Source organism: Anser brachyrhynchus (genome assembly GCF_964034855.1).
Source record: "Anser brachyrhynchus genome assembly, chromosome: 28".
Lineage (NCBI taxonomy): Eukaryota > Metazoa > Chordata > Aves > Anseriformes > Anatidae > Anser > Anser brachyrhynchus.
The window spans coordinates 886,787-907,972 of NC_137721.1; the positions used below are offsets into that span (position 1 = coordinate 886,787).

A 21,186-nucleotide genomic window follows, 5' to 3' on the forward strand; every position below is an offset into this window, starting at 1 on the left:
GCTTGGTTGTTCTTATGTAAAAATCTGTACGGGATCTCTTTGAAAAAGAGTCAAAGATCCTCTTTGTAAAAGTCTTTTATCATCTTCATTTTCTCCTGTCCATCCCTTTCTGAACAGTTAAAAAGACTTGGGAAGACATAGAAGATGTTTCTTGTCGTGATTTCATTGAGGAGTACATCACAGCCTACCCCAACCGTCCCATGGTGCTGCTGAAGAATGGCCAGCTGATCAAAACAGAATGGGAGGGGACCTGGTGGAAATCCAGAGTGGAAGAAGTGGATGGCAGCCTGGTCAAAATCCTTTTCCTGGTATGGCAATTTCTCCTCTCCCCGTTAGAAGGGGAAGATGGGCTTAAATTTGAGTGAGGGGTCTGACTCTGTGGGTCTGATCAAATCCAGTTTCATTGCTAATGTCAGACAGAGTTTTGGACCAAGCAGGTGTTTTGCTTACTCTGCTAATCTCTACTGTGTATAGATGTGAAGGTGAGACTTTGATGAAAACTTCAAAAGCTCTTTAAAGTATTTTGCGTGTAAAACTTTAAGAGCAAACTGCAATTAACAGATGAATAAGAAACAAAACCTATCATCTGCACATGTTCTGTCCTGGTCCTTTCTTGATGTAAGCTCCTAGCAATGTGTTCTGTCCAAGTGCTGGTTTGAGAAGCAGGAAAGAAACAGAATCTGCAATATTCTGCTTGCTCAAGTTCTACAAATTGTAGAAAAAGATACTTTTCTGTGCCTACTTGGGTCCCTTTCTGCTGAAATAACTGCATAGCCACTGGTGCTGAGAAAAATGTGTATTTTCAGACTTCAACCTCACTGTCCTAGAACAGATTCCTTTTCATGCAGGGGAGTTTGCGTATCACCTGGGGTAGTCTGATTCCTCCAACAGTGCCTTGCTGATCAGCTCTTGGACTGAGAAGAGAGCTGCATGTGAAGTTTGAGGTCTTGGTGGAGGGCCTCTTTCTAGACTGGAGGCAAAAGCGGGTTTGTAGTCAGTGTTCCCCTGGACATGAAGAAGTATTTACTGCCTTGGCTGCATGGTCTTTCATGGTCCTTCAGTTTGATGCTTTGTCTCCTCTCAATTCAGTTCTGCTGACTTTAAAAGCATCACTGCTGTCTCCTGGGTTTATATCCTTCATCTAGGAAGCTCTTGCTGTGCTGTGAGTGGTGCTGCCTTCTCCTTTTTGCAGGATGACAAACGCTGTGAGTGGATTTACCGGGGTTCCACACGCCTCGAGCCCATGTTTAGCATGAAAACTTCCACAGCCTCTACCCAAGAAAAGAAGCAAAGTGGACAAGCAAGAACTCGTCCCAATGTCGGTATGTTTAATGTGTATCCTGGAATTTGAATGAATGCATTGTGGGCTTTTTTGTGCATTTTATTGTTTTGCTTTTTTTTAGTAGAACTCCTGGAGTCTGAGATCTACAAAGGGCTTTATCTACTGGCATAAGGATGTAGCAAAAGCAGACTGCAGTTGTGTGAAATGGCCAGAATCTGTTTGTGGTGACTGGGTGTGACTCAGAGATCAGCCAGTGTCCCATTGTTAATTGCAAATGCTTGTGTTTTGGTTGCCTTCATGAACTAAGTCAATGTTTTGCGACTAGTGCAACAAACTTTGTTCGATGCAGAGACTTTCCTCGTTGATACTTTGCTTTTTCTCCTTCCCCACTAGGTGCTGTCCGGAGCAAAGGGCCTGTAGTACAATATACACAAGATTTAACCGGAGCCGGTACTCAGTACAAACCCCTAGAGCAAATGCAGGCAGCTTCGCTGGCTGCACGGTCCAATTCTCCACAGCATGCTGAGATGGAGTAAGTACTTGAGTCATTTGTCTGCTTCCGCCACTACCTCCTTTTTGTTTTGTGTCCTGTGCTCAGCTCTTTCAGGCACTACCCTTTCTGTGTAGAGGAATCCTCAGGTGCAGGTTTCCTCCATGGCTAGACTTGTTTCCTGGTTATACGAACTGTTTTCAGTTGTGCTTCTGGGGAAAACTGTAGATAAGGGCTGCTGGATGACTAACTGGGGGCGGGAGGGCTGACAGCCCAGCACCCCCTGAGCCAAATGCCTTGTTCTTACCCAGGGCTAAAGCTTCGCACTTAATGTATTTCCAAGTTAGAACATTTGCTGCTTCTCTTCTGAAAATCTGAATTGCTCCCTCGTGTCACGTCCAGGCACTGGTCTCCGGCTGCCTTGCATTCCTCCACTTGGACTGACCTGCTCACAGACCTCAATGACTTACAAGGCACTGAGAACTCAGGATCAGTGGTTGGTCTTGGTGGTCGCGAACCAAACCAGATAAAACTAAGCTACGGCCAAGTCACACACATGCCTCCTCCCACCAGGGGCCCAAGTGGGATGTTCTCAGAGGTGCGGGTTTGTGCTGAAGGAGGCCTGGATGAAGGAGGAACTCAGCCTTGTGACGAAGGGAGCATGTTTGAGAACACCAGGGTACCTGAGCATGTGCTCTGGGACTTTAATAACTTTGTAGGGGAGAGAGATGCTGTCCCAGTTCATTTTTGTCACCAGTGTGGATTTCCCATCCGAATTTATGGACGCCTGGCTCCCTGCCAGCATGTTTTCTGTCGTGACTGTGCCTTGCTACATGGGCAAAAGGGAGAAAGGAGATGCCCCAACTGTAAGGAACCTGTGCAGCAAGTGAAGTTTTACTCACCAGATGCTCTTTAGGTGTAGCAGCGTGTCAGAAACCCTGTGTGCCCCCAGCCTCCATTCTCAGAATTGGATTCCTCTCCAAATACCAGTGCAATATGACTCATTCTGCCCCTGGATGTGGGGACTAACTAGGAAGTGCTCCTCCTGTTCTGTTCTGACCTAGACTTGAGAATTGAAGCCACAGTCCTGTTCTTCATCTCTTTCATAACCAAGAAGAGAGGCCCAGAGCCAAAGGAGGTCTGCTCCAGCATGAGGAATGCAATGCTGGCTCCTAGACCTTCAGTCTAGGGCTCCACCTGTGAACGGAAGAAGAGCTGTGCTGTCACCCTAACACTAAGGCACCCTGTCGAGGGTGTAGGAAGGATGTGCAAAAGCACAACATGAAGACAATAAAGTTGTACTGCTGGGATCTGCCATCCTGCAGTCTTGCTGACTGACAAATCTCCTTTTCCGTTTAACAGTCCTTGCAGTGGTTACAAGAAACACTTTTTTTCTCTCCCCACAGTGGCTTTGACTTTAGGATCTTGTTTTCAGATTTAATACAAGCAGACACTACAGCCATTTCCCCACCCTGTCACTAAGTATTGAACTGCTTCAAAGACAACTTTTTTTTTTTTAACACCACTGAAGGAAGGCAGCATACTACTGTCTTGAAGGATACTTTTGGGTTAATTAAACATTGGTTTTAGGTTATTAAAACTGAGAGATTGATTTCTTTGCTCCAGTGTTTTGTTTACTCTGAGGAAGGCCTGGTTCTCTTCCCTCTCTTCAGGCTCTTTTACAGTGCCAGGGAGCTGCCAGTGTCAGCCATTTCTGGCTGTCTAAAGCCTGTTGACAGAAGCATCTTTCTCTTGCTCTTGAGTTTCTAAATGTGTGTTTAACACCTTGTTTGTAAGGCAGATGTTTGCTGAAGTTGTCACCCCTTCCTGCTCTTACTCTCTCTTCCTTTTATGCCCTGATAACATAACTGCGTTTTTCCACCTGTGGAAAAACGAGTGCCTTGCTTGGGGTGGCTTTTGTTTTATCAGTATAAATGGACTGAAGATTTCCACTGTTGTTTTCTCTGAGTGTGAGGACTGCTGTCTTCCAGATCACTCCCACTGTCCTGATATTGTGTATTGGGCTGCAGAGGTGTTTGGGAGCCCCTCATAGCCCTTTTGTCAGTGATATTATTACATTCCCTTGTACAGTCTTATCTCGGTGCTTGTTAGGGACAAAAAACCCTTCTGTACTTCTTGTTCCTCCCACTGCTCAGTACTGTAGCACTGACTGAGCCTCTGTAAAGTCATTTCTGCTGTTGCAGGGGTTTCTTCATGCCTTGGTTTGTCCAGCTTCCTGAAGTGAAGGCCTTGGATGTGCTCGTTACATTCCCTCTCACCCTCATGCCTCACTTTCAAATAAATAGCTTTACAGCAGAAGTCACTTTTAAAAGTGGCTGAATTCTGACATTTGGTTGGAATTATTGTGGGATTGCAAACAGCACATGTAATCGGAAGTGTGCTAATTTCCACAGTTGTTAGGAAGAACCTGTTCAGTTTCTTTTGGCTGGGCACTGTTAACCTCAGTGGGTGAGGATTATTTTGGCTGCTCCTGCCTGTCTGAATCCTACCAGTTGTATGAACGTATGCACCTTGCAAATCACCTCTCTTCTTCCCTTGTGCAGATGCTCTGACAGTCAGCTGGCCCAGTCGAGAAAGCAAGTGGCCAAGAAAAGCACTTCCTTCCGTCCTGGCTCTGTGGGCTCTGGGCAGTCTTCACCTTCTTCACCTGTTCTAAGTGATACACCTCCTGCCGGAAGGACCGGCGCATCCCAGCAACATCGGTAAACAAAGCTTGTTCACACGTGGTACACGCAGCAGAATCCCTGGGTCCTTCTGAGAGTTTGGGGGTGCTGATACACATTTGGGGCTTGTTTCTTTTCGTGCAGGTCTGTCTTTTGGTATGGACTGAAACCTTTGCCAGATTGTCTGGTCCTGAGCATTTGTTGTCGTCTTACCTTATTTTCCCTCCCAGACAGCCGTTTGGTACATTTTGTCATTGACTTGAGCTTGGAGGGTCTGTTCTCAGCACTGGCCAGCAATTACCCCAGCAGGGCCCTGGCCAAAGGCTTTGACCTGCTTGTTTTTGAATGACTCCTGTTTCCACAAGCTTTCTGGGGCTTGAGCGTGGAGCCAGTATTAATCTATATCTGCAGGTGGCTTTTCCACAGTGGTGGCTTTGTCACAGTACAGAAGCCATTGATCCTTGTTCTGAGATCACAGCTGGCTTGTTCCTGCTTCCTTAGTTCTGTTTTTTTTGTGTGTGTGTTCACCGTGGCTGGTAACCATCCCTTTGGGGCATGCGCTGCCTTACTGTAAGGGAATGCTGGAGCTTGTGTCTAATTGAACCAGGTAGGAAAGCCAGTGAGGTGTCCCAGTGCATAACTAGCAGCTGCTTTGTTAGGAATTAAGTGTCTAAAATCCATTTGCAGATTTAGGAGCAAGCACTGCTCTTCCTTAAGCTGCGGTTACTCAGGTTGTTCCTTTTAATGTAACAGGTTCTCAAGTGGCCAGGCAGGCGCTGGCACAGCACAGACCTTCCACGGCATGATGGACCGTGTGCCCAATGAGCCCTCTTACCGAGCCCCGCTGGAGAAACTATTCTACCTGCCGCATGTCTGCAGCTACACCTGCCTGTCCCGCGTCCGTCCCATCCGCAGCGATCAGTACCGCAGCAAGAATCCCCTGCTCATCCCGCTGCTCTACGACTTCAGGCGGATGACAGCCCGCAGACGGGTTAACCGCAAGATGGGCTTCCATGTCATCTACAAGACACCGTGCGGGCTGTGCCTGCGAACCATGCAGGAAATTGAGCGCTACCTTTTTGAGACAGACTGTGACTTCCTTTTCCTGGAGATGTTCTGCTTGGACCCATATGTGCTGGTAGATCGCAAGTTCCAGCCCTACAAACCCTACTACTACATTGCAGACATTACCAAGGGAAGGGAGGATGTGCCACTGTCTTGTGTCAATGAGATTGATAACACCCCGCCACCACAGGTGGCCTACAGCAAAGAGCGCATCCCAGGCAAAGGGGTGTACATCAACACCAGCTGGGAGTTCCTCGTGGGCTGTGACTGCAAAGACGGCTGCAGAGACAAGTAGGTGGCTCCTTGTTTGCTGCTGGGCCTGGTGGGTGGGGGCCAGCACCTGGACTGTGCTGCCTGCCCTGATAACAACCCTTTCCTGGCTCAGCTGAACAAACTGCAGCGTTTGGTGTGACCTTCGGAAAGATTATTGATGTCGTCAGCCTCCCAATTAACCTTAGCTATGTGTGATGAATATCAGCGTACCTTCTTGTCCCATTGTGGCAAAGCGAGCTCTCAATGTGCTCTGTTTGTGTAGTCTTTTCTTTTACAGCATTTATGCTTCTGATCTCTGCTGTGTGATGCAGCATTTGATTCTGCTGTTTTAAAGTTGTGCTGAGCAGAAGTTCTTCCTCAGGGGCTGTCCAAGGTGGACCTGCAGTGGACTTTAAGCCCATGCAGCCCTGGTGGGCCACAGGTTTTACTCCTGGTCAAGTCCTGGGCGCTCAACTCTGTGTATATACATGCAGAAAGATGCAACTTTTTTTTTTTTTTTTTAATTCCTGCAAAATCGGTGTGTAAAACTAACCTCTGGGGCCTGGGTGGGTTTTTCTGTGTCTGTCTCTAGATCAAAATGTGCTTGTCACCAGCTGACAGTCCAAGCAACTGGCTGCACTCCGGGTGGGCAGATCAACCCCAATTCAGGATACCAGCACAAAAGGCTGGAAGAATGCCTCCCAACAGGGTGAGTAGAGCTGTGCGATCTCTTCTCCTCACGAATACCAGCCCCAGAAACTTGGCCGCTGATGCTATCAAGAGGCAGTATTTCCTGAAGCTAAGTGCAGATACTGAAAACCTGCCTCTCTGTTCTTGATTCATCTGTTAACGTGTGGCCTAGGGTGTCTATGCATTGCTGCAGTATCTGGCAACTGCAGTCTCACAGTCTCCCTACTCTGCTGAGCTTTAAGTCACTGCTGTTGCAGGTCCCTTTGCGTCGTTCCTGGCACAGCGTCAAATCTTGGGATATGTCTTTCTCAGGGAAGATGATTAAGGTCCCAGAGAAAGGTTTCACTGTTCTCTTTCTTTCAGGGTTTATGAGTGTAACAAGAGATGCAAGTGCAACATTAACATGTGCACCAATCGCTTGGTCCAACATGGGCTCCAAGTCCGGCTACAGTTATTCAAGACTCAGAACAAAGGCTGGGGCATTCGTTGCCTTGATGATATTGCTAAAGGCTCTTTTGTCTGCATCTATGCAGGTAGGATCTCACCCCGCTGAACAAGGAGTTAGAAACCTCTTAGGTTTGAAACAGCTGCCGTGAGTGAAAAGCCTTTGCTGAGCCAGTGTTCTTCCAGGTGGTCATATGTATGCAGATACGAAACTAGTTTGTGTTGCTTAACAGGAGGGAAAAAATAAGTACTGAAAAGACCTGGTTGTGTCCGGTTTGTGTCAGGCCTGAGATGTATGCTTTGTTTATCTCAAAATGCAAAACCCATTAGAATGGGTGTGAAGCTCTTCCTGTGCTTGTTAAAGAAACAGGAAGGTAAAAACTTAGATGCTGAATTTGCAGCATTTTGATGCCCTTACCTTGCCCAACTCTGAAACAAAATGCTGCAGAAACTGGTATGGCTGCAGCGCCAGTGTCAAGAGAAGTGATCAGATCCCCAGAGCTGTCTCTGTGCACTGAGGGTGAATCAACATATACCTGCTTCCTGTTTACATTGAACCAGTCCCTGAGACATGGGCACAACCAATAAAATGCAGAAGTTGCACAGCATGGTTGCATTAACTCTGGAAAGAAACTAACCATGTGTATTGCCTGACTTCCTGCGTTTTGTTTTCTTGCCCTTAATATTGTTTCTGTGCTACACCCTCACCTCCAGTCCAAAGCCTTCAGAGAAAAAGGCAGTCACCATGTTTGAATTGCTGTTCAGAGATTTCATTGCTGGAAGCCTGTGTGTTAACAAGGGTCCACTTCAGGTCAGCCATGTGCTTCAGATTTTTATTACCTCAAGTATTAGGATAATATGTTTTCCTTTCTCAGCCCAGCTTTGGAATAAGGTGCTATCAGTCCCGTTTGTTCATCACTGAGCCCTTGGAGAGGACAAAATGGGTGGGGTAGGAATATAATCTGTGGAAAACTCAGTTTGCTTTTTATTTACCACTGCCAGGGAAAATTCTCACAGATGACTTTGCTGACAAAGAGGGATTAGAGATGGGTGATGAATATTTTGCAAACCTGGATCACATTGAGAGTGTGGAGAACTTCAAGGAGGGCTACGAGAGTGATGCAAAATGCTCATCTGACAGCAGTGGAGTTGACCTCAAGGAAGAAGAGGAGGAAAACACAGGCACTGAGGAGCAGGAGGAGTCCAATGAGGACAGCTCTGATGACAACTTCTGCAAGGATGAGGACTTCAGCACCAGCTCGGTATGGCGCAGCTATGCGACACGACGGCAGACACGTGGCCAGAAAGAGAACGGGCTGTCGGAGACAGCCTCCAAGGACTCGGGGCTCACCCGGCAAATCAGCCACGATGAGATCGCAGTAGCTGCCTCCTGTAAGCTGCCAGTGTCGGAGGAGACCTCCAAAAACAAAGTAGCCTCGTGGCTAAGCTCCAACAGCATGTCCGATGGCTTCCAGGATAATGACAGTGCCTCCTCCTTCAAGATGAGTGAGGGTGGTGAAGTCAAGGCCTGCAAAACAGATCTCCCTGTTGAGAGAGAGAAAGCATCTGCTCCTGTCCTGGGCGATGTGGATGGAGAGTCAAAGGCACTGAAGAAAGATGTAAGGAAGGTTTGTGGGACTGGAATATGCGTATTGCAGCCTGCTTTGCAAGCATGGATGTGGAAACTAAGACACAGATGTGCCTTAACTGTGCTCTTGCTTGCATGGCTTTTCAGCACAACTAGGTCGACTGTGGTGCTGTTTGATGTGTGTCCCCTTGCCCTATTTACTTGGCTTTTGCCACCATGGGGGATGTGGAGGTGCCCTTTCCCTTCCTTGGGCACGTGGTGGTACAGAGACTGTGAACAAGTAACTCGGCATGAGCTGGGCTGAGCTTGCCCCAGCTCAGCACCACTCCTGCCCCAGGGTGCTGCGTGCCTAGGCAGAGGGTGTGCAGTCCCGAGAAAGGGAACCACCACAGCCCCTGCCTGGCTGCCTGAGCTGGTGTGGGGTGAGCTCAGTCAGGGCTGGGGACAGTGTGGAGACGGAGGTGGTCTCTGTCCATCCTCTTGCTCTGGAGAAGGGGACCCAGAGCCCCACCAATGGGGTGTTAAGGACGGGGGACCTACAATGATAACTTGGCTCTTCTGGAGCACCCCAAGGACTGGGTGTCGCTCTGAGCAGTAGGGACACCCAGGCTGATATTTTGCAAGCATATCCCCAGAAGGGTTGAAGAATGCTCCAAAAAGGAGAAATCTTAATCTTCTGTGTTTGTCTCTTGTGCAGGAACCTGAAGATTCAAGCAAATTTCCTGGGTAAGGTTTCTTAAATCATATTTTCCTGCTTCTTATTTCCAAATTTCCCTCTGAATGAATTGCTGCAATTCTAGGGTTCTACTCTATTACTGCCATTGCCAGAGGGAGCTGAGAGGCTGGGACGGCCTGGGCTGTGCCCTGGCGTGCACTGGCAAATTTAAACACTTGGAGATGATGGTCTCTCCCAGCTCTGCTTTTTTCAGCTGCTGGGTCTCTGCCTGGCTTGCAGACAAGCCTGGTGGAGACAGAAGTATGACCTGCTCTTCTCCTCACCTCATAGGCTAAGCGACTTGGGAAGGATGTATGGCTACAACCCGAGCCCTCCCAAACTAGAAGGAATCCGGAGACCGACGAGCAAAACAGCCCTGCTGCAGAGCCGACGACACTCTGTCCCCCTGCAGCCCACCACAGAAGTAAGCGCTGACCCTTCAAGCTTCAGACATGGGCTACAAGGGGTGAGCCTGGTTCTGCCTTATAGTCCCAAACTGATTTGGTGAAAGCCTCGAACTTCAGGGTTTTGTGTATGCTGCTTTTGTTCCCAGCTGAGTACCGGAGCAGGGCCTTTGGTTCCTAGTTGTGATTTCTTGGAGAATTCTGACTTCCTTCAGACAGTGTGGATCTCTCTTGGTTCTGAAAGCCCAAAAATTAGGAGAGTTTTTGTGTTTGGTCTTCATGTTAGAATGGGATGTAGCACCTTGGTTTGCATGCCCAGCACCCCAGGGATCTATTGCTCAGAGGAGCTGGGGTTAGGAAGCCATCTGTTGGGGGGATAGTCATCGCTGGCCTTTGTTTTGGGGTTATTCTCCCTTCCCTGCAAAACCCAGAGCACCTGATGGGCCAAAGAGGACTCATCTCTGCGCTGGTGCCACAGGACTAAGAAGCCCCCTGAAGCCCCACTGCAGATTGGCCTGTGAGGTGGGGTTTCTGTCCCCTTGTGGCTCAGTGTCCACGTGTGTTTGCAAAAGGGCTTCCTAGAGTATGGAGTAAAAGAGTAAAATACTTTTTAGAGAAAAAGGAGCCTTGAATGTCATTTGGAAAGCATTGGGCCAATGCTCTCCCCTACCCAGGCTACACTCACGAGATGCTAATGCCTTTTTGCAGGATGTGCTGACCCTGTCAAGCAGCACAGACAGCGAGGGGGAGAACGGGCAGACAGCGGCCGGGCAGGCCCAGGGCACCACCAATGACAGCGATGACATCCAGACCATTTCGTCAGGCTCTGAGGAAGAAGAAGGGGATGACAAGAAAAACCCCTCCGGCTCAGGTGAGGATACCTTTACCGCACTGGGTGCGGAACACTGAGAAATGAGAGGTGTAGCAAGAAATACTGGCGAGAAACCACCGGGAAGGGTTGATAGTTGCTGCCCCCATTGGCAGGGCATAGCAGCTGTATTTCATGTCCTGCTCCAGACGCCTCTGAGCTAAGTGGTACAGCCAAGGCAGGAAGCTTCCCAGTGCCCTGCTTGTGCTACAACTCTGCAAAAGCCAGTCTTCGAGTTCTACATAATAGTGAATATATAAGAGAAAGCAACTGTGTGATGCTTTTTATGGTGGGTTTCCCGTCTCTCCTGGGTTGGGTGGAGAGCTGGGAGATTTCCAGGAGCCATTCCAAGGTTGTGTTTTAGATTGGAGCTGCATCTCTAAGAGGCTTATCACCCCTTTGTGAGAGCAGAGCACCTTGGGTTGGCAACACTACTGTGGGGTTCCTCATTTGAGAGGTGGAGAGAGGAAGTGGCAGCCTTTGCTCCTCTGTTGTGGCAGGTCCTGTTAAGAGGCAGGTGGCAGTGAAATCCACCCGAGGTTTTGCCCTGAAATCTACTCATGGGATTGCCATCAAGTCAACCAACATGGCAGTGGCCGACAAGGGTGAGAGCGTACCTGTCCGCAGAACCACGCGGCAGTTCTACGATGGAGAGGAGTCTTGTTATATCATCGATGCCAAACTGGAGGGGAACCTGGGCCGTTACCTGAATGTGAGTCACAGCCCTCAGCAGCTCTGTGGGAGCGCTGTTTGAGTGGGATTTGAATTAATCTGACCTTGGATAACCACCCTAAACCTTGGTTTGTTGTCCCTGCCAGTCTCTGTTGTGTTGGGTTGCTACTGTGTGGTGTGATGCTGGTTAGGAGCTGAGCCACCTCCTGGCCACCCCGGCCCCTCCTCGAAGGGTACAAGTGGATGATTGTTGCTGATTTGGGCAAGATTTTGGATGTATTTGGGGTGAAACTAACCCTGCTGCTCCAGTACAGTGGTTTCACTCCGTTCCTGGATGAACTGTGGATAGCAGACAAACCTGTTTGCCCCTTGCTTCAAGGTGGCAATGGAAGCCCTGAAAATAGGGGATGAAGAGGGAATGTCTCTGGTTTTCTTAGCACCCTTGGCATCTGAGAAGAGAAAGGGACATACCTGAGGTAACCTGTGCTTTTAGCGGGCCTCTTCCTGCCCAGGAGTAGATAAACAAAAAGAGAAAAGAGCAGGGCTAACAGGATGATTCCCCACCCCCAGAGCGAAACAGGGGAGTCTGTTCCAGCCCAATGACGTGTGGTAAGTGGGATGGCCAAGTCAGTCCTTCCAATGACCGTTACCTTTGCCTACTTGGATCTAATGACTCATCCCTAGTCATGCAGGCAGGGGAAGGAGCGTGCCCTGTCTCATCAGGATTTCACTGAACACAGCAGTCAAATCAGGAATGCTGCTTGTTTATAAAGGGTTATATTTATCGCTGGCTGGTCTGCATCCCTCCTGACACAGGAACTTGCTTAGTGTTTGTCTCTGGTCCCTTTGCAGCATAGCTGCAGCCCAAACCTCTTCGTGCAGAATGTTTTTGTGGACACACATGACCTCCGCTTCCCCTGGGTCGCCTTCTTTGCTAGCAAGTAAGTCAGAGCGCTTGGGGAAGGGCGGGTGGACAGTGCCCACTGACAATTTGCGGGCCTTGGTTGAATCCAGCCCCTTGGCTGGGGCTGCGTGACCAGTGTGGGCTGTTTCCTCCTGGTAACCACTGCCCTGGTTTCATACCAGCCTGAGCAGGGAGAATGGGCTTGGAGATGAGTCGGGTGAGGACTTCTCTTCCTGTGATAGATTCTGGTGTGGTTTGCATCAGTTTGGGGCCTTTCCAAAGGGGAGAGGTGAGCACGGAGTAGTTGGCTGCCTGGGGTGTTTGAGTCACCAACAGCAGCAGGATGAGCCGCCACCTCACAGGCAGCACCGGGCAGGGGTGAACCCCTGCTGTGTGCCTCTCTGGCGCCACAAGCATGAGCTCCCCTCAGTGAAGCCCCATGGGAGTGATTTATCAGGGAACTTTGTCCCTTGTTCACTCTGGAGCCAAATGCAGCTCTGCTGGCTGCTTCACTCTTGCCCTGGGTAAAGCTGGACTGCCCTGGCCGGAGAAGCTGTATGTAAGCTTTGCTCTCTGCTAGCAGGAGGTCCTCCTGTTTGGAACAGCCTATTCCCCCAGCCTGTCCTCCTTGTGCACTTACTTGTTTGTTGATTCTTTCCAGGAGGATACGAGCTGGCACAGAGCTGACATGGGACTACAACTATGAAGTGGGCAGTGTAGAAGGCAAAGAGCTGCTGTGCTGTTGCGGGGCTATTGAGTGCCGTGGGCGGCTGCTCTGAGCCCACCGGTGCACCCCAAGTGCTCTTGGCTGCTGGCCTGGTCCTAGCTTTCCCTTTGTGAGGGTAAAGTACTGTTTCTTCTGAGCAGAGAAGGGTGGTGGTTGTTTACTGGTAACTGTTACAAAGCTGAGTACCATGGCTTTGAGTTCTCCTGTTCACTTGAAAATTGGATCATCAGCTGAACGCAGACCAGAACCAGAACCTGGTGTAATGCACCCGGAATGGCTGCAGTAGGGGTAACACCCAAGCCAGCTACCTGATGCTGGGAGCTTTGGCTCTACTGTGTCCCCTGGGCTACATTAGCCCTACACCAGACTGATTTGTCTCGACACCACAGAAAAGGGCGTTTGCTGAGCTGTGATGTAAGACAGCTGGTGGAGGTCCTTAGCTGTCACACAAGCAGCTGTTACTGCTCTCTTCTAGCTCTACTGAATTTAAGACAGAAACCTCCGGGCAGCTCCAGCCTGTGCTGATGGTGCTGCTAGTCAAGTGTTTCCAGCAGGAAATACTTCTTAGAGACTCGAGGGAAGCACTTCATCGTTGGGATGGGGCTGTTGCTGTCGCTGCAGCCTTAGGAGCGGACTGGGAGGGGACAGTGGTGAGGCTAAGCCATGTAAGAATGGACCAAGCTGGGGGTATAGCAATGCAAGTGAAGTTGGGTGGAAAAAAGCATCTCTTATCAGCTCCTAGCTGTTGTAAAAAATTGTATTATTGTTGAAAAGCAATAAAGTGTGTTTTTCTACTAAAATTTGGCTCAACTTCACCCCCAGCTTTCTTTTCTTTTTGGCCACTTCGCTCTGTGTCATGAAGAGAAGCTAGGGTGAAGCTGGTGCTGGCAGTCAGGGAGGACAGGACAGCTGCCTGCGGCACAGACACCACTACTGGACTCTGTTTTCTCCAACTACTGTGGTACAATTTTAGGTGTTAGTGGCTGGGGTAGGGAGGAGGAGGGAAGGGCGTGTCTGAGGTTCAATAATGTCATGCTCAATAATGTCATTCAATAATGTCAACTGGCTAAAAGTGGCAGATTTTACAAATCAAATTCAGTTTGTAGCGCAAAACCAACCTGGAGAAGCAGTGGAGCAGCAGGAAGAGGGCCAGAGCCCTAACTCAAAAATTAAAAAAAAAAAAAAGGCAGCTTTCTGGGGCCTCTGTGAGGTCAGTCCCAGCATTACAGGCCCGTTGAATAGCAGCTTTGTGCTCCTGATGGGGGCAACGCAGGCAGCCGCTCCGCACCGTGGGGCCAGGGCTCCCACGCAGGGCAGCAGTCCGCTGAAGCAGCACCAGCCCAAGCACCAAGCTGGTTCTGAAGCTGGGGACAACTTTCAGAGCAGCGGGAAAAAAAAAAAAAAAAGAAAAACCAACCCCCCAAAAAAAAGAACTCTTCAGTTCTGCCCAGTTTTAGCACTGCCCTACTGAAAGCTAAAGGGATCAAGCTTGAGGCATTGCCTTCAAACCTACATGCCCACCCCCCGGACTGGGCTTGCCTTTCCAGCCACAGATGCTTCCCAGGCCTTTTTTTTTTTTTTTAAACCGATGTTTATTAGTTTTTAACTTTTAATATATTTAACTTTTTTTCTTTTTTTCTTAAAAAAAAAACAAAAATGTATTTTGGTCTGATGTTGGTTAATGGTCCTTTTCCCCCACCCCTCCGTGCTGGGAGGTCTTGCTGCATCCAGCACTGCGCCCAGCAGACACGTGGATGCGTGAGGCAGAGCCAGGACTGGCTCCTTCCATCTTCCAAATAAATAGAAACAAAAATCAATCACAAATTTGTCCTGTTACAGCTGGGGAAGGGACCAGGAGAGGCCACAGAGAGGGACAGACTCTGCAAGTGAAACCCATTTACAGAAGAGAAATGAGCGGATTAAAATCCTCTGCGAGACACTAGTAGTGACTAAATCCTACGGCTTCCTTCCCGAGCGCTCCATAGTGTTGTCTAACAATTCAGCCACTGAAATACCCAGGACTACTTCATCTGCTCCTTCCTCAGAGATCGCCGAGGGCGGCAGAGCAGGGTCTGTGCCCACTTCTCCACCAACCCCCCCAGCTTGATCTCGCTCCTCCCTTGCTTGGTGCCAGCAACAAAGCCAGGCACAGGCCAGGGAAGGGGCTTTTCCAAACGGTTCTCACGGGGTTGGCGCCAGGGCAAGAACCTCTCCCACAGAGCCCAAACCCATCCCTGAAGGCAGAGCTGGCCCAGCTGCACACCGGGAAGAGGCACAAACGCCAACTGCAGAACACGCTCCCCTCCAGCGAGGGGGATGGTCAGAAATCGGGGACTAACGCGGGGCAGGGCTCGGGTTCTGCACAGGGCTGGAGCTGGGCTCTCCAGCAACAGCCGCTCCGCAGGGCTGCAGGGAGGGAAGGAGCCATCCCCGAGGGGTGCTGGCAGCTGGAGAGGGAGCTGTCTGCACTCTGCCTGCCCCGGGGCACCACGGCAGATTAAGGCAGCAGGTAAAAGGCAGAAAGGGAATCGAGGGTGAGTGTGACACGGAGAAGCAGCGACCGCTGCCACCCCCAGAGCTGCAGCCCCTCCGGAGGAGGCGACGGAGGGAGCTGGAGGCCGAGATGGGCTCTCCAGGGTCCCCGTTTGCTCTGCCGGACCAGGGAGGGGAGAGGATGAAGGGGACGGGGCCCCTGGTGCTACGTGAGGGTGGCATGATGGGATTTGACATCTCACGGGTTTGGCCTCCGGCAGGGCCCCCAGCCGCCCCTGCCTGTGCAGACACGGGGCGAGGGTGCTCAGTCATTTTTGCGGTGATTGTTGTTGAGGACCGGGTGGCCGTTGGACAGGGGCCCATTCTTCGCCACCTCCTCCTCCTCCTCCGAGTTGTCTGTCTCTTCGCGGTCACTCCTCTCATCTTCCACCACCTGTGGGGGGAGAGAAGTGGGCAGATCAGTCAGCAGCAGCAGGGCCAGGGCAACATTTTCCTGCCGTGCCTCAGTTTCCCCAATCCCAACCACTCCAGTTTTCTCTCCACCCCAATTATTCTCCAACAAGGACGTAACAGGACTTGGGAAGCCTTTCAGCTTCCCGGTTTGGGGTCCAAATCCAATAATGCAACCCACAGCCTCCACCTTTTACCCGGGGCAGACCCACGCCATTCCCTTCGTCCCAAGCTGCACAAGACAGGCGCAGATCCAGCCCCTGCAGCAGCACCTCCCTGCAGGATGAGGGCTGCAGGCCACCCCCAGACCCCTGTCTTGCCTTTCCAGTTATGAACTTCTGGGCCATGCGGATGATGAGGTAGGCCCAGAAGATATGCAGCGACTGCAGCACCGCCATCATGAAGTTGAAGAAGTAGTAGCCGAAGAAGGCGGGGTAGAGATCCAGTGGATAAACCACTGTGCAGTGCATGATCCTGGCAGAAGAATTAGCTCTGTTACGGCAGGGACTGGCCTCCCACACCCTGTGGGTATTCCCATCCCATGCCTCAGTTTCCCCACACCTTCACCAGCAACAACGCTCACCAAAAGGGCAGGATAACCAGGCGGGTGACAATGAAGACAGCAGCGAAGACGATGAAGATGTTGTTGCACGTGTTCCTCCAGCCAGCATAGTTGAACATCTTGGCAGACTGAAGGGCACAGGGTGAGAGGCAGGGAGGGGACACAGGAGGTGGCCACGGCCATGCCTGCGGTGGTGGGGCTGGGGACGTACCTCCAGCAAGTAGTCGGAAGAGTCGTGCAGGGCCATGATGAGCGTTCCTGCGCGGATGTAGTTGGCAAACCAGGAGAAGCTGATGAGGATGATGGTGGCAACGTGGTGGATGATCTGCTCTTTGAAGTCCTGCGCCCAGGAAAGGGGGAGGGAGGACGGTTACACTGACCCAGCTCCAACCCCCAGCTCCCTGACATGCCTCTTGACTCCAAGACCCCCTCCAAGATCCCCCCAGACAGCTGGTCTGGTCTCCAATGTCCACTACAAACATGGAGAAAGCCCTGCCAAGACAACCCCACATCTGCCAGCCCCGCAAGTGGCCTGGCCCCAGAGAGCCCCGCAGCCCACCTTGCGCTTGACATCAGAAGCAATGCTGAAGAGCAGGGACCAGTAGAAGGAGAGCTCGATCATGTAGTACCAGTACTGGGAGGGCAGCATGCTCTGAAAGACAAGGGACAGGTTGCAGGGGATCTTCCCTGTATTCCAGGGGGTTCAATCTCCCCTCCACAGGCATCAGCCAACACACGTGGCTGCCAGAGGTGCTCTGTGCAATGCCAGGGGTTCACTCCCCCTCTGTGGGCATCAGGCAGACCCACACGGGTGCCAGAGACCATCCCACAACCCGGGCACCCTGATCCCTGCCTCTAATCAGCCAGGCAGCCCCTGAAGGCAGGAAGGGCTGCGGGATGGGGACAGGTGCTCACCTGGATGGGGTATCCTTTCCACACCTCCCGGAGATCATAGAACCAGGGCTTCTGTGGGAGGAGAGACAGAGAGAGAGGTGTTAGGTGGAGGCTGGGGGGCCAACGGGGCCAGGTGCAGGAGAGGCCAGTACTTACATCCACTATGACAGCCATGCCAGCAATGAAAGCAATAAGGTAAAACGTGAATCGCCAACTGGAAAAAGGAAGCAGATGGTCCTCAGACGGGCACCGGGGCGAGGGAGGGACAAGGATGGACCCACCGGCCCCATATCCCACCCTCCCAGGGCAGCTCCCAGCCAAGTGAGCCCCCACAGCCCCATGCACCCCAGGGACATGGCAGTCCCCGGTGGCCAGCCCAAAGGGTGATGGTGACTGCGGGGATGAGCGCGTGGTCTCACCTGGCCTCCCTGAACTTCTTGAGCAGGCTGGGCCGGTCCTGATTGCGGCGGCGCCGAAACCAGCGTTCCACCTGCCGCACTGTGCAGCCGCTCTTCTTGGAGAGCATTTCCACATCGGCCTAATGGCAGCAGAGATGTCAACATCACGCCACGATGCCCCTGCTCTGCCGCTTGCCTTCCCCCAGCCACAGAGCCCATTTCAGCGCCCCCCCCCCCCCCCCCCACCTCACCTGCTTGGGGTGTTTGGTGGTGGCAGCATAGAACTTCTCCAGCACGGCATTGGGGGTGGCTTTTAACCTGATCTTCTCCTTGACGTTCAGCAGCCCAGCCAGTGGGGTGGCCACATAACTGAGGAAGGAGCAGGGGCACACAAGGTGTCCCCACTTCTGTGACACATGGCTGACGCAGCCCCATCAAAGCCACCCAGGGACCCACAGCTACTCCATGCCTCAGTTTCCCCATCCCACTGCTTCCTGGCCTTGCTGCAGGCAGCTTGTCCAGGGCAGGCTTTACCAGGGGGTATCCCCCAGCTCCCTCCCTCACCTCAGGGCTGGGGAACACCTTTGGACTAGGTGCTGCCCCCCTCCCAGGCGCAGCACAAAGAGGCACGGCTGTATCCGCCCCCTTCTCCTACCCTTCCAACAAAGCCCCGTCTGTTCCCAGCCTCAGCTTGCCATTGTTTGCCCAACAAATCGCTCCTTAAATGCTGGGGCCTGCAGCCGACTGTGCCGTGATAAGGGCAGCAGAGGATGCACAAAGCCACGCTTGTGCAGGGCCACCAGGGGCAGATCCTGGGGCCCAAATCTATGCTGGGGACTAGCGGCAGCCTGTGGACAGAGCTTCCAGCCTGCAGGGTGCTGCTGCCAGCTCTCAGGACTCCCAGGTTCGTTCCCCACCAGGGCTGAGGACAGGGTGCCAGCTCCAGGTGTTTGCCCTGCTTCTCCCCCAGCTAAGGCACCGCAGCACATCCCCAGCTGCGTGCCCATCCCCAGGGGTACAGGTATGGCTAGGCCAGGGAACCCGGGGAGGGAGCACTCACGTCTCAAAGAGGTGCCGGACGATGAGGAAGAGGAAGGCCAAGGGGATGGTGATGTAGAGGTCAGAGGCTTTGGCGTACACTCGCCCATCGCGATCCTCCAGGTCGGCCCAGGTGAGATTTGCCGGGAGCCAGAGCCGTTCCCACCAGAAATAGCTGTACAAGGTCTGAAACATGCTGTGGGGAGAAAAAAGAAAAGGAAACGATGAAGACGGCACCTTCCCTGTGCCCCAGAAGCACATGGCCATGAAGGACGTCCCCTCCCACCAGCCACCGGGGCAGGAAGGGACAGCTTGGCCCTAGGGCTGGTCCCAGCCAGCTGGGTGCGGGGCTGGGGACAGCCGGGCTCAGAGCTGGGTGCACGGCAAGTCTGCACCTCGGCCCCACGCCGCAGAACCCATCCGGGTCCACAGGCAGCCCCAAAAGGATCAACCCCACGCCCAGAGCAGGAGCAGGGCCCATTCTGGGGAACCCCCCTAGCACAGACACGGCTCAGGCAGCAAAACCGCTCTGTGGTTGGCACTGGGGGAAGTGCCGCGGGCCTGAAAGGAGAAGCAGCGCTCAGTGGTGCCCAGAACAGGATCCCTGGTGCCTAAGGGCTGGACCCCAGCACCGCTGCCCTCTGCGCCTCCCCCGGGCAAGCGGAGCACGGCCCAGAGAAGCAGGGCCGAGGATGGGAACACATCCCGCGGGGTGCGGGCAGGGTGCGAACGGGGACACCCCTCTGCCTAGTGCAGCGGGAGCTGGCCCCACCTGGCCTTCACCTCGGCTCCCAGCAGCCACAAGCCCCCCGTGAAGCCGCCCGGGGCTGGGGTCCATGGGGCAGCGAGGGTCTCCCTGCACCCCAGGGTGGCCGGGCGCTCGGCTCCGGCAGAGGGACTTTGCTCCGTGCGCCGGAGAGGTCAGCGGGTGATCATTAACCGAGGCGGGCTCCTGCCTCCGAGCAGCGGGACGGATCCTGGCGCAGGCTGCAGGGAGGAACCTCGCCCCCGGTCCCAACATCGATCCCCGGCCCGGCTCCTGCAGCGTCAGCGGGGAACGCACCAGGGGGACGCGCGCGGCCCCAGCACGGAGCGGCCTGGCTGAGGACGGACGATCCTCGCGCTGGCGGCGCCTCCCCCGGCCCGGCTCCGGCTCCGGCCCCGCGCTCGCCCCCCGCGCTCGGTCCCCGGCTGCCGGGAGGCGCGGGGGGGAAACGCGCGGCCCGGAGCGCTCAGCGCCGCGGGGCGGGAGCGGGCGGACGCCGGCGGCTCGGCGCCCCCCGGACGCGCGGGGTTAGGGAGGGATTTGCCCGGGGCACAACGGGCGCCTTCGTGCCTGGCGAAGCAAAGCCGCGGCCCCCCGACGGCGCCGGGACGCGGCCCCGGGGTTCTCCTTCCCCGCGCCGACGCCCGCCCGCCGGGCACGAGGCCGCGGCGCTCCCGTTCCCAGCCCCGGGGGCCCCGGTTCCGAGCGGGGCTTTCGGGGAGGGCCGAGCGGGCCCCCCCCCGCCCCCCCCCCCGGGGAAGAGGAAGCGCCGGGCCCGTTTCGCAAGCGGCGCTCGGCCGGGCGAGGCCGCCGATAAGGCCGGGCGGCAGCGGGCTGCACGTAACGGGCCGGGCAGCGCCCGCGGGGCCGGGGCTGGGGGCCGGGAACGCCGCGAACGCGGCCGGCGGGACCCCGCGGGCCGAGCGGGGCCGGTCCCGAGCCACGAGACCCCGGGGCGGGGGAGTCAGGGGAGGCCGCAGCGGTGCCCCGGGCACGGCCGGCCCCCGGCTGCCCCGGCTCGGAGGGCGCCGGAGCCCCGGGGGCCGGTGATCAACCCCGGGGGCCGCTCGGTCCCCCAGCTGGGGCTGGGAGCCCCGGTACCGGAGGGGGAACCGGGCCGCACCCCCCCCTTCACCCGGGGCTCTCCCGCTGCTTTCCAGCCCCGGGGGGGTCCCGCGGCGCTGCTGGGCCCGGCGGGGCCCGGGGCTGGCCCCAGCCCGGTACCCGCCCGGGTCTCTGCCCCCGCCCGGCCCCGCCCCGGGGCTGCAAAAATGGCGAGATTCGGGCGGAAAGGAGGAACGCGAGGCCGGCCCGGCCCGGTCCCGGCCCGCCTGCCCGCCCCCGGCTTTGCCCCCCGGTCGCAGCCTCCCGCAGCGGGGCCGGGGCCGCTCCGGCGCCGCAGGGCCCGAGCTCGGCCCGGTGCAGGTCCCCGCCGCCGCGAGGCCGGGCCCGGGCCCGGTTCTCCCCCCGCGGAGCCCCGACGGCGGCCGCCCCGCGCCCGTCGCGGCGGGGCCCGGCTCCCCCCCGCCCCCCCCCGCCCCCCCCCCCGGCCCCACTCACGCCGCCGCCGCCCGGAGCCGCCGCCGCCGCCTCGCGCTGCCGCCGCCCCCCCGCGCGCCCCGCGCCAGGCAGCGGGCGGGAGTGACGTCACCGCCAACGCCGACGGACGGCCCGCAGGGGAGCGGAGCCCGCGGGGCGGGGCGGGGCCGGGCGCCAGGCGGGAGCAATCCAGCGCCGGGCGGCGGAGCGGGGGCGGGGCCTGGGCAGGGGGCGGGGCCTGGCGGGAAGGGGGGCGGGGCC

General features: G+C 54.7%; 2 protein-coding genes across 4 annotated transcripts in view; one reads left to right on the forward strand and one right to left on the reverse strand.

The window, feature by feature from the left end:
• Window positions 1-13,585, forward strand: part of SETDB1 (SET domain bifurcated histone lysine methyltransferase 1) — a 17,041-nt gene extending 3,456 nt beyond the window's left edge. The window contains 15 exon segments of the mRNA XM_080569930.1: window positions 73-114; window positions 116-308; window positions 1,193-1,322; window positions 1,676-1,814; window positions 4,337-4,495; window positions 5,210-5,812; window positions 6,366-6,482; window positions 6,827-6,996; window positions 7,910-8,535; window positions 9,193-9,221; window positions 9,502-9,676; window positions 10,323-10,485; window positions 10,983-11,194; window positions 12,007-12,095; window positions 12,720-13,585. Coding sequence (XP_080426056.1) covers window positions 73-114; window positions 116-308; window positions 1,193-1,322; window positions 1,676-1,814; window positions 4,337-4,495; window positions 5,210-5,812; window positions 6,366-6,482; window positions 6,827-6,996; window positions 7,910-8,535; window positions 9,193-9,221; window positions 9,502-9,676; window positions 10,323-10,485; window positions 10,983-11,194; window positions 12,007-12,095; window positions 12,720-12,837 — 2,965 coding nt within the window. The 3' untranslated portion in view covers window positions 12,838-13,585.
• Window positions 13,586-14,352: 767 nt separating this feature from the next.
• Window positions 14,353-21,082, reverse strand: CERS2 (ceramide synthase 2). Of its 3 annotated transcripts, none has more exons than XM_080569952.1 (11): window positions 20,947-21,082; window positions 18,643-18,816; window positions 17,834-17,951; window positions 17,604-17,722; window positions 17,341-17,398; window positions 17,206-17,256; window positions 16,850-16,942; window positions 16,502-16,630; window positions 16,312-16,418; window positions 16,049-16,202; window positions 14,353-15,711 (listed from the first exon to the last, which is right to left on the reverse strand). In XM_080569952.1, the coding sequence occupies exons 2-11, from the start codon at window positions 18,813-18,815 to the stop codon at window positions 15,583-15,585; spliced, it is 1,131 nt and encodes a 376-aa protein (XP_080426078.1). In that variant the 5' UTR covers window position 18,816; window positions 20,947-21,082; the 3' UTR covers window positions 14,353-15,582. The 3 variants fall into 3 exon arrangements, with proteins under 3 accessions (XP_080426078.1, XP_080426077.1, XP_080426079.1); XM_080569951.1 differs by lacking the exon at window positions 20,947-21,082 and adding an exon at window positions 19,684-19,900; XM_080569953.1 differs by lacking the exon at window positions 20,947-21,082 and adding an exon at window positions 19,393-19,524.
• Window positions 21,083-21,186: the final 104 nt, after the last annotated feature.

Coding starts and splice junctions, on each gene's coding strand:
- CERS2 (XM_080569952.1), bottom strand. CDS start 18,815: ATGTTTCAGACCTTGTACAGCTATTTCTGGTGGGAACGGCTCTGGCTC. Junction 17,952..18,642: donor GTCCGGCACCTCTTTGAGAC/GTGAGTGCTCCC, acceptor CTCCTTCCTCAG/TTATGTGGCCACCCCACTGG. Junction 16,943..17,205: donor GGAAAGGATACCCCATCCAG/GTGAGCACCTGT, acceptor CTTGTCTTTCAG/AGCATGCTGCCCTCCCAGTA.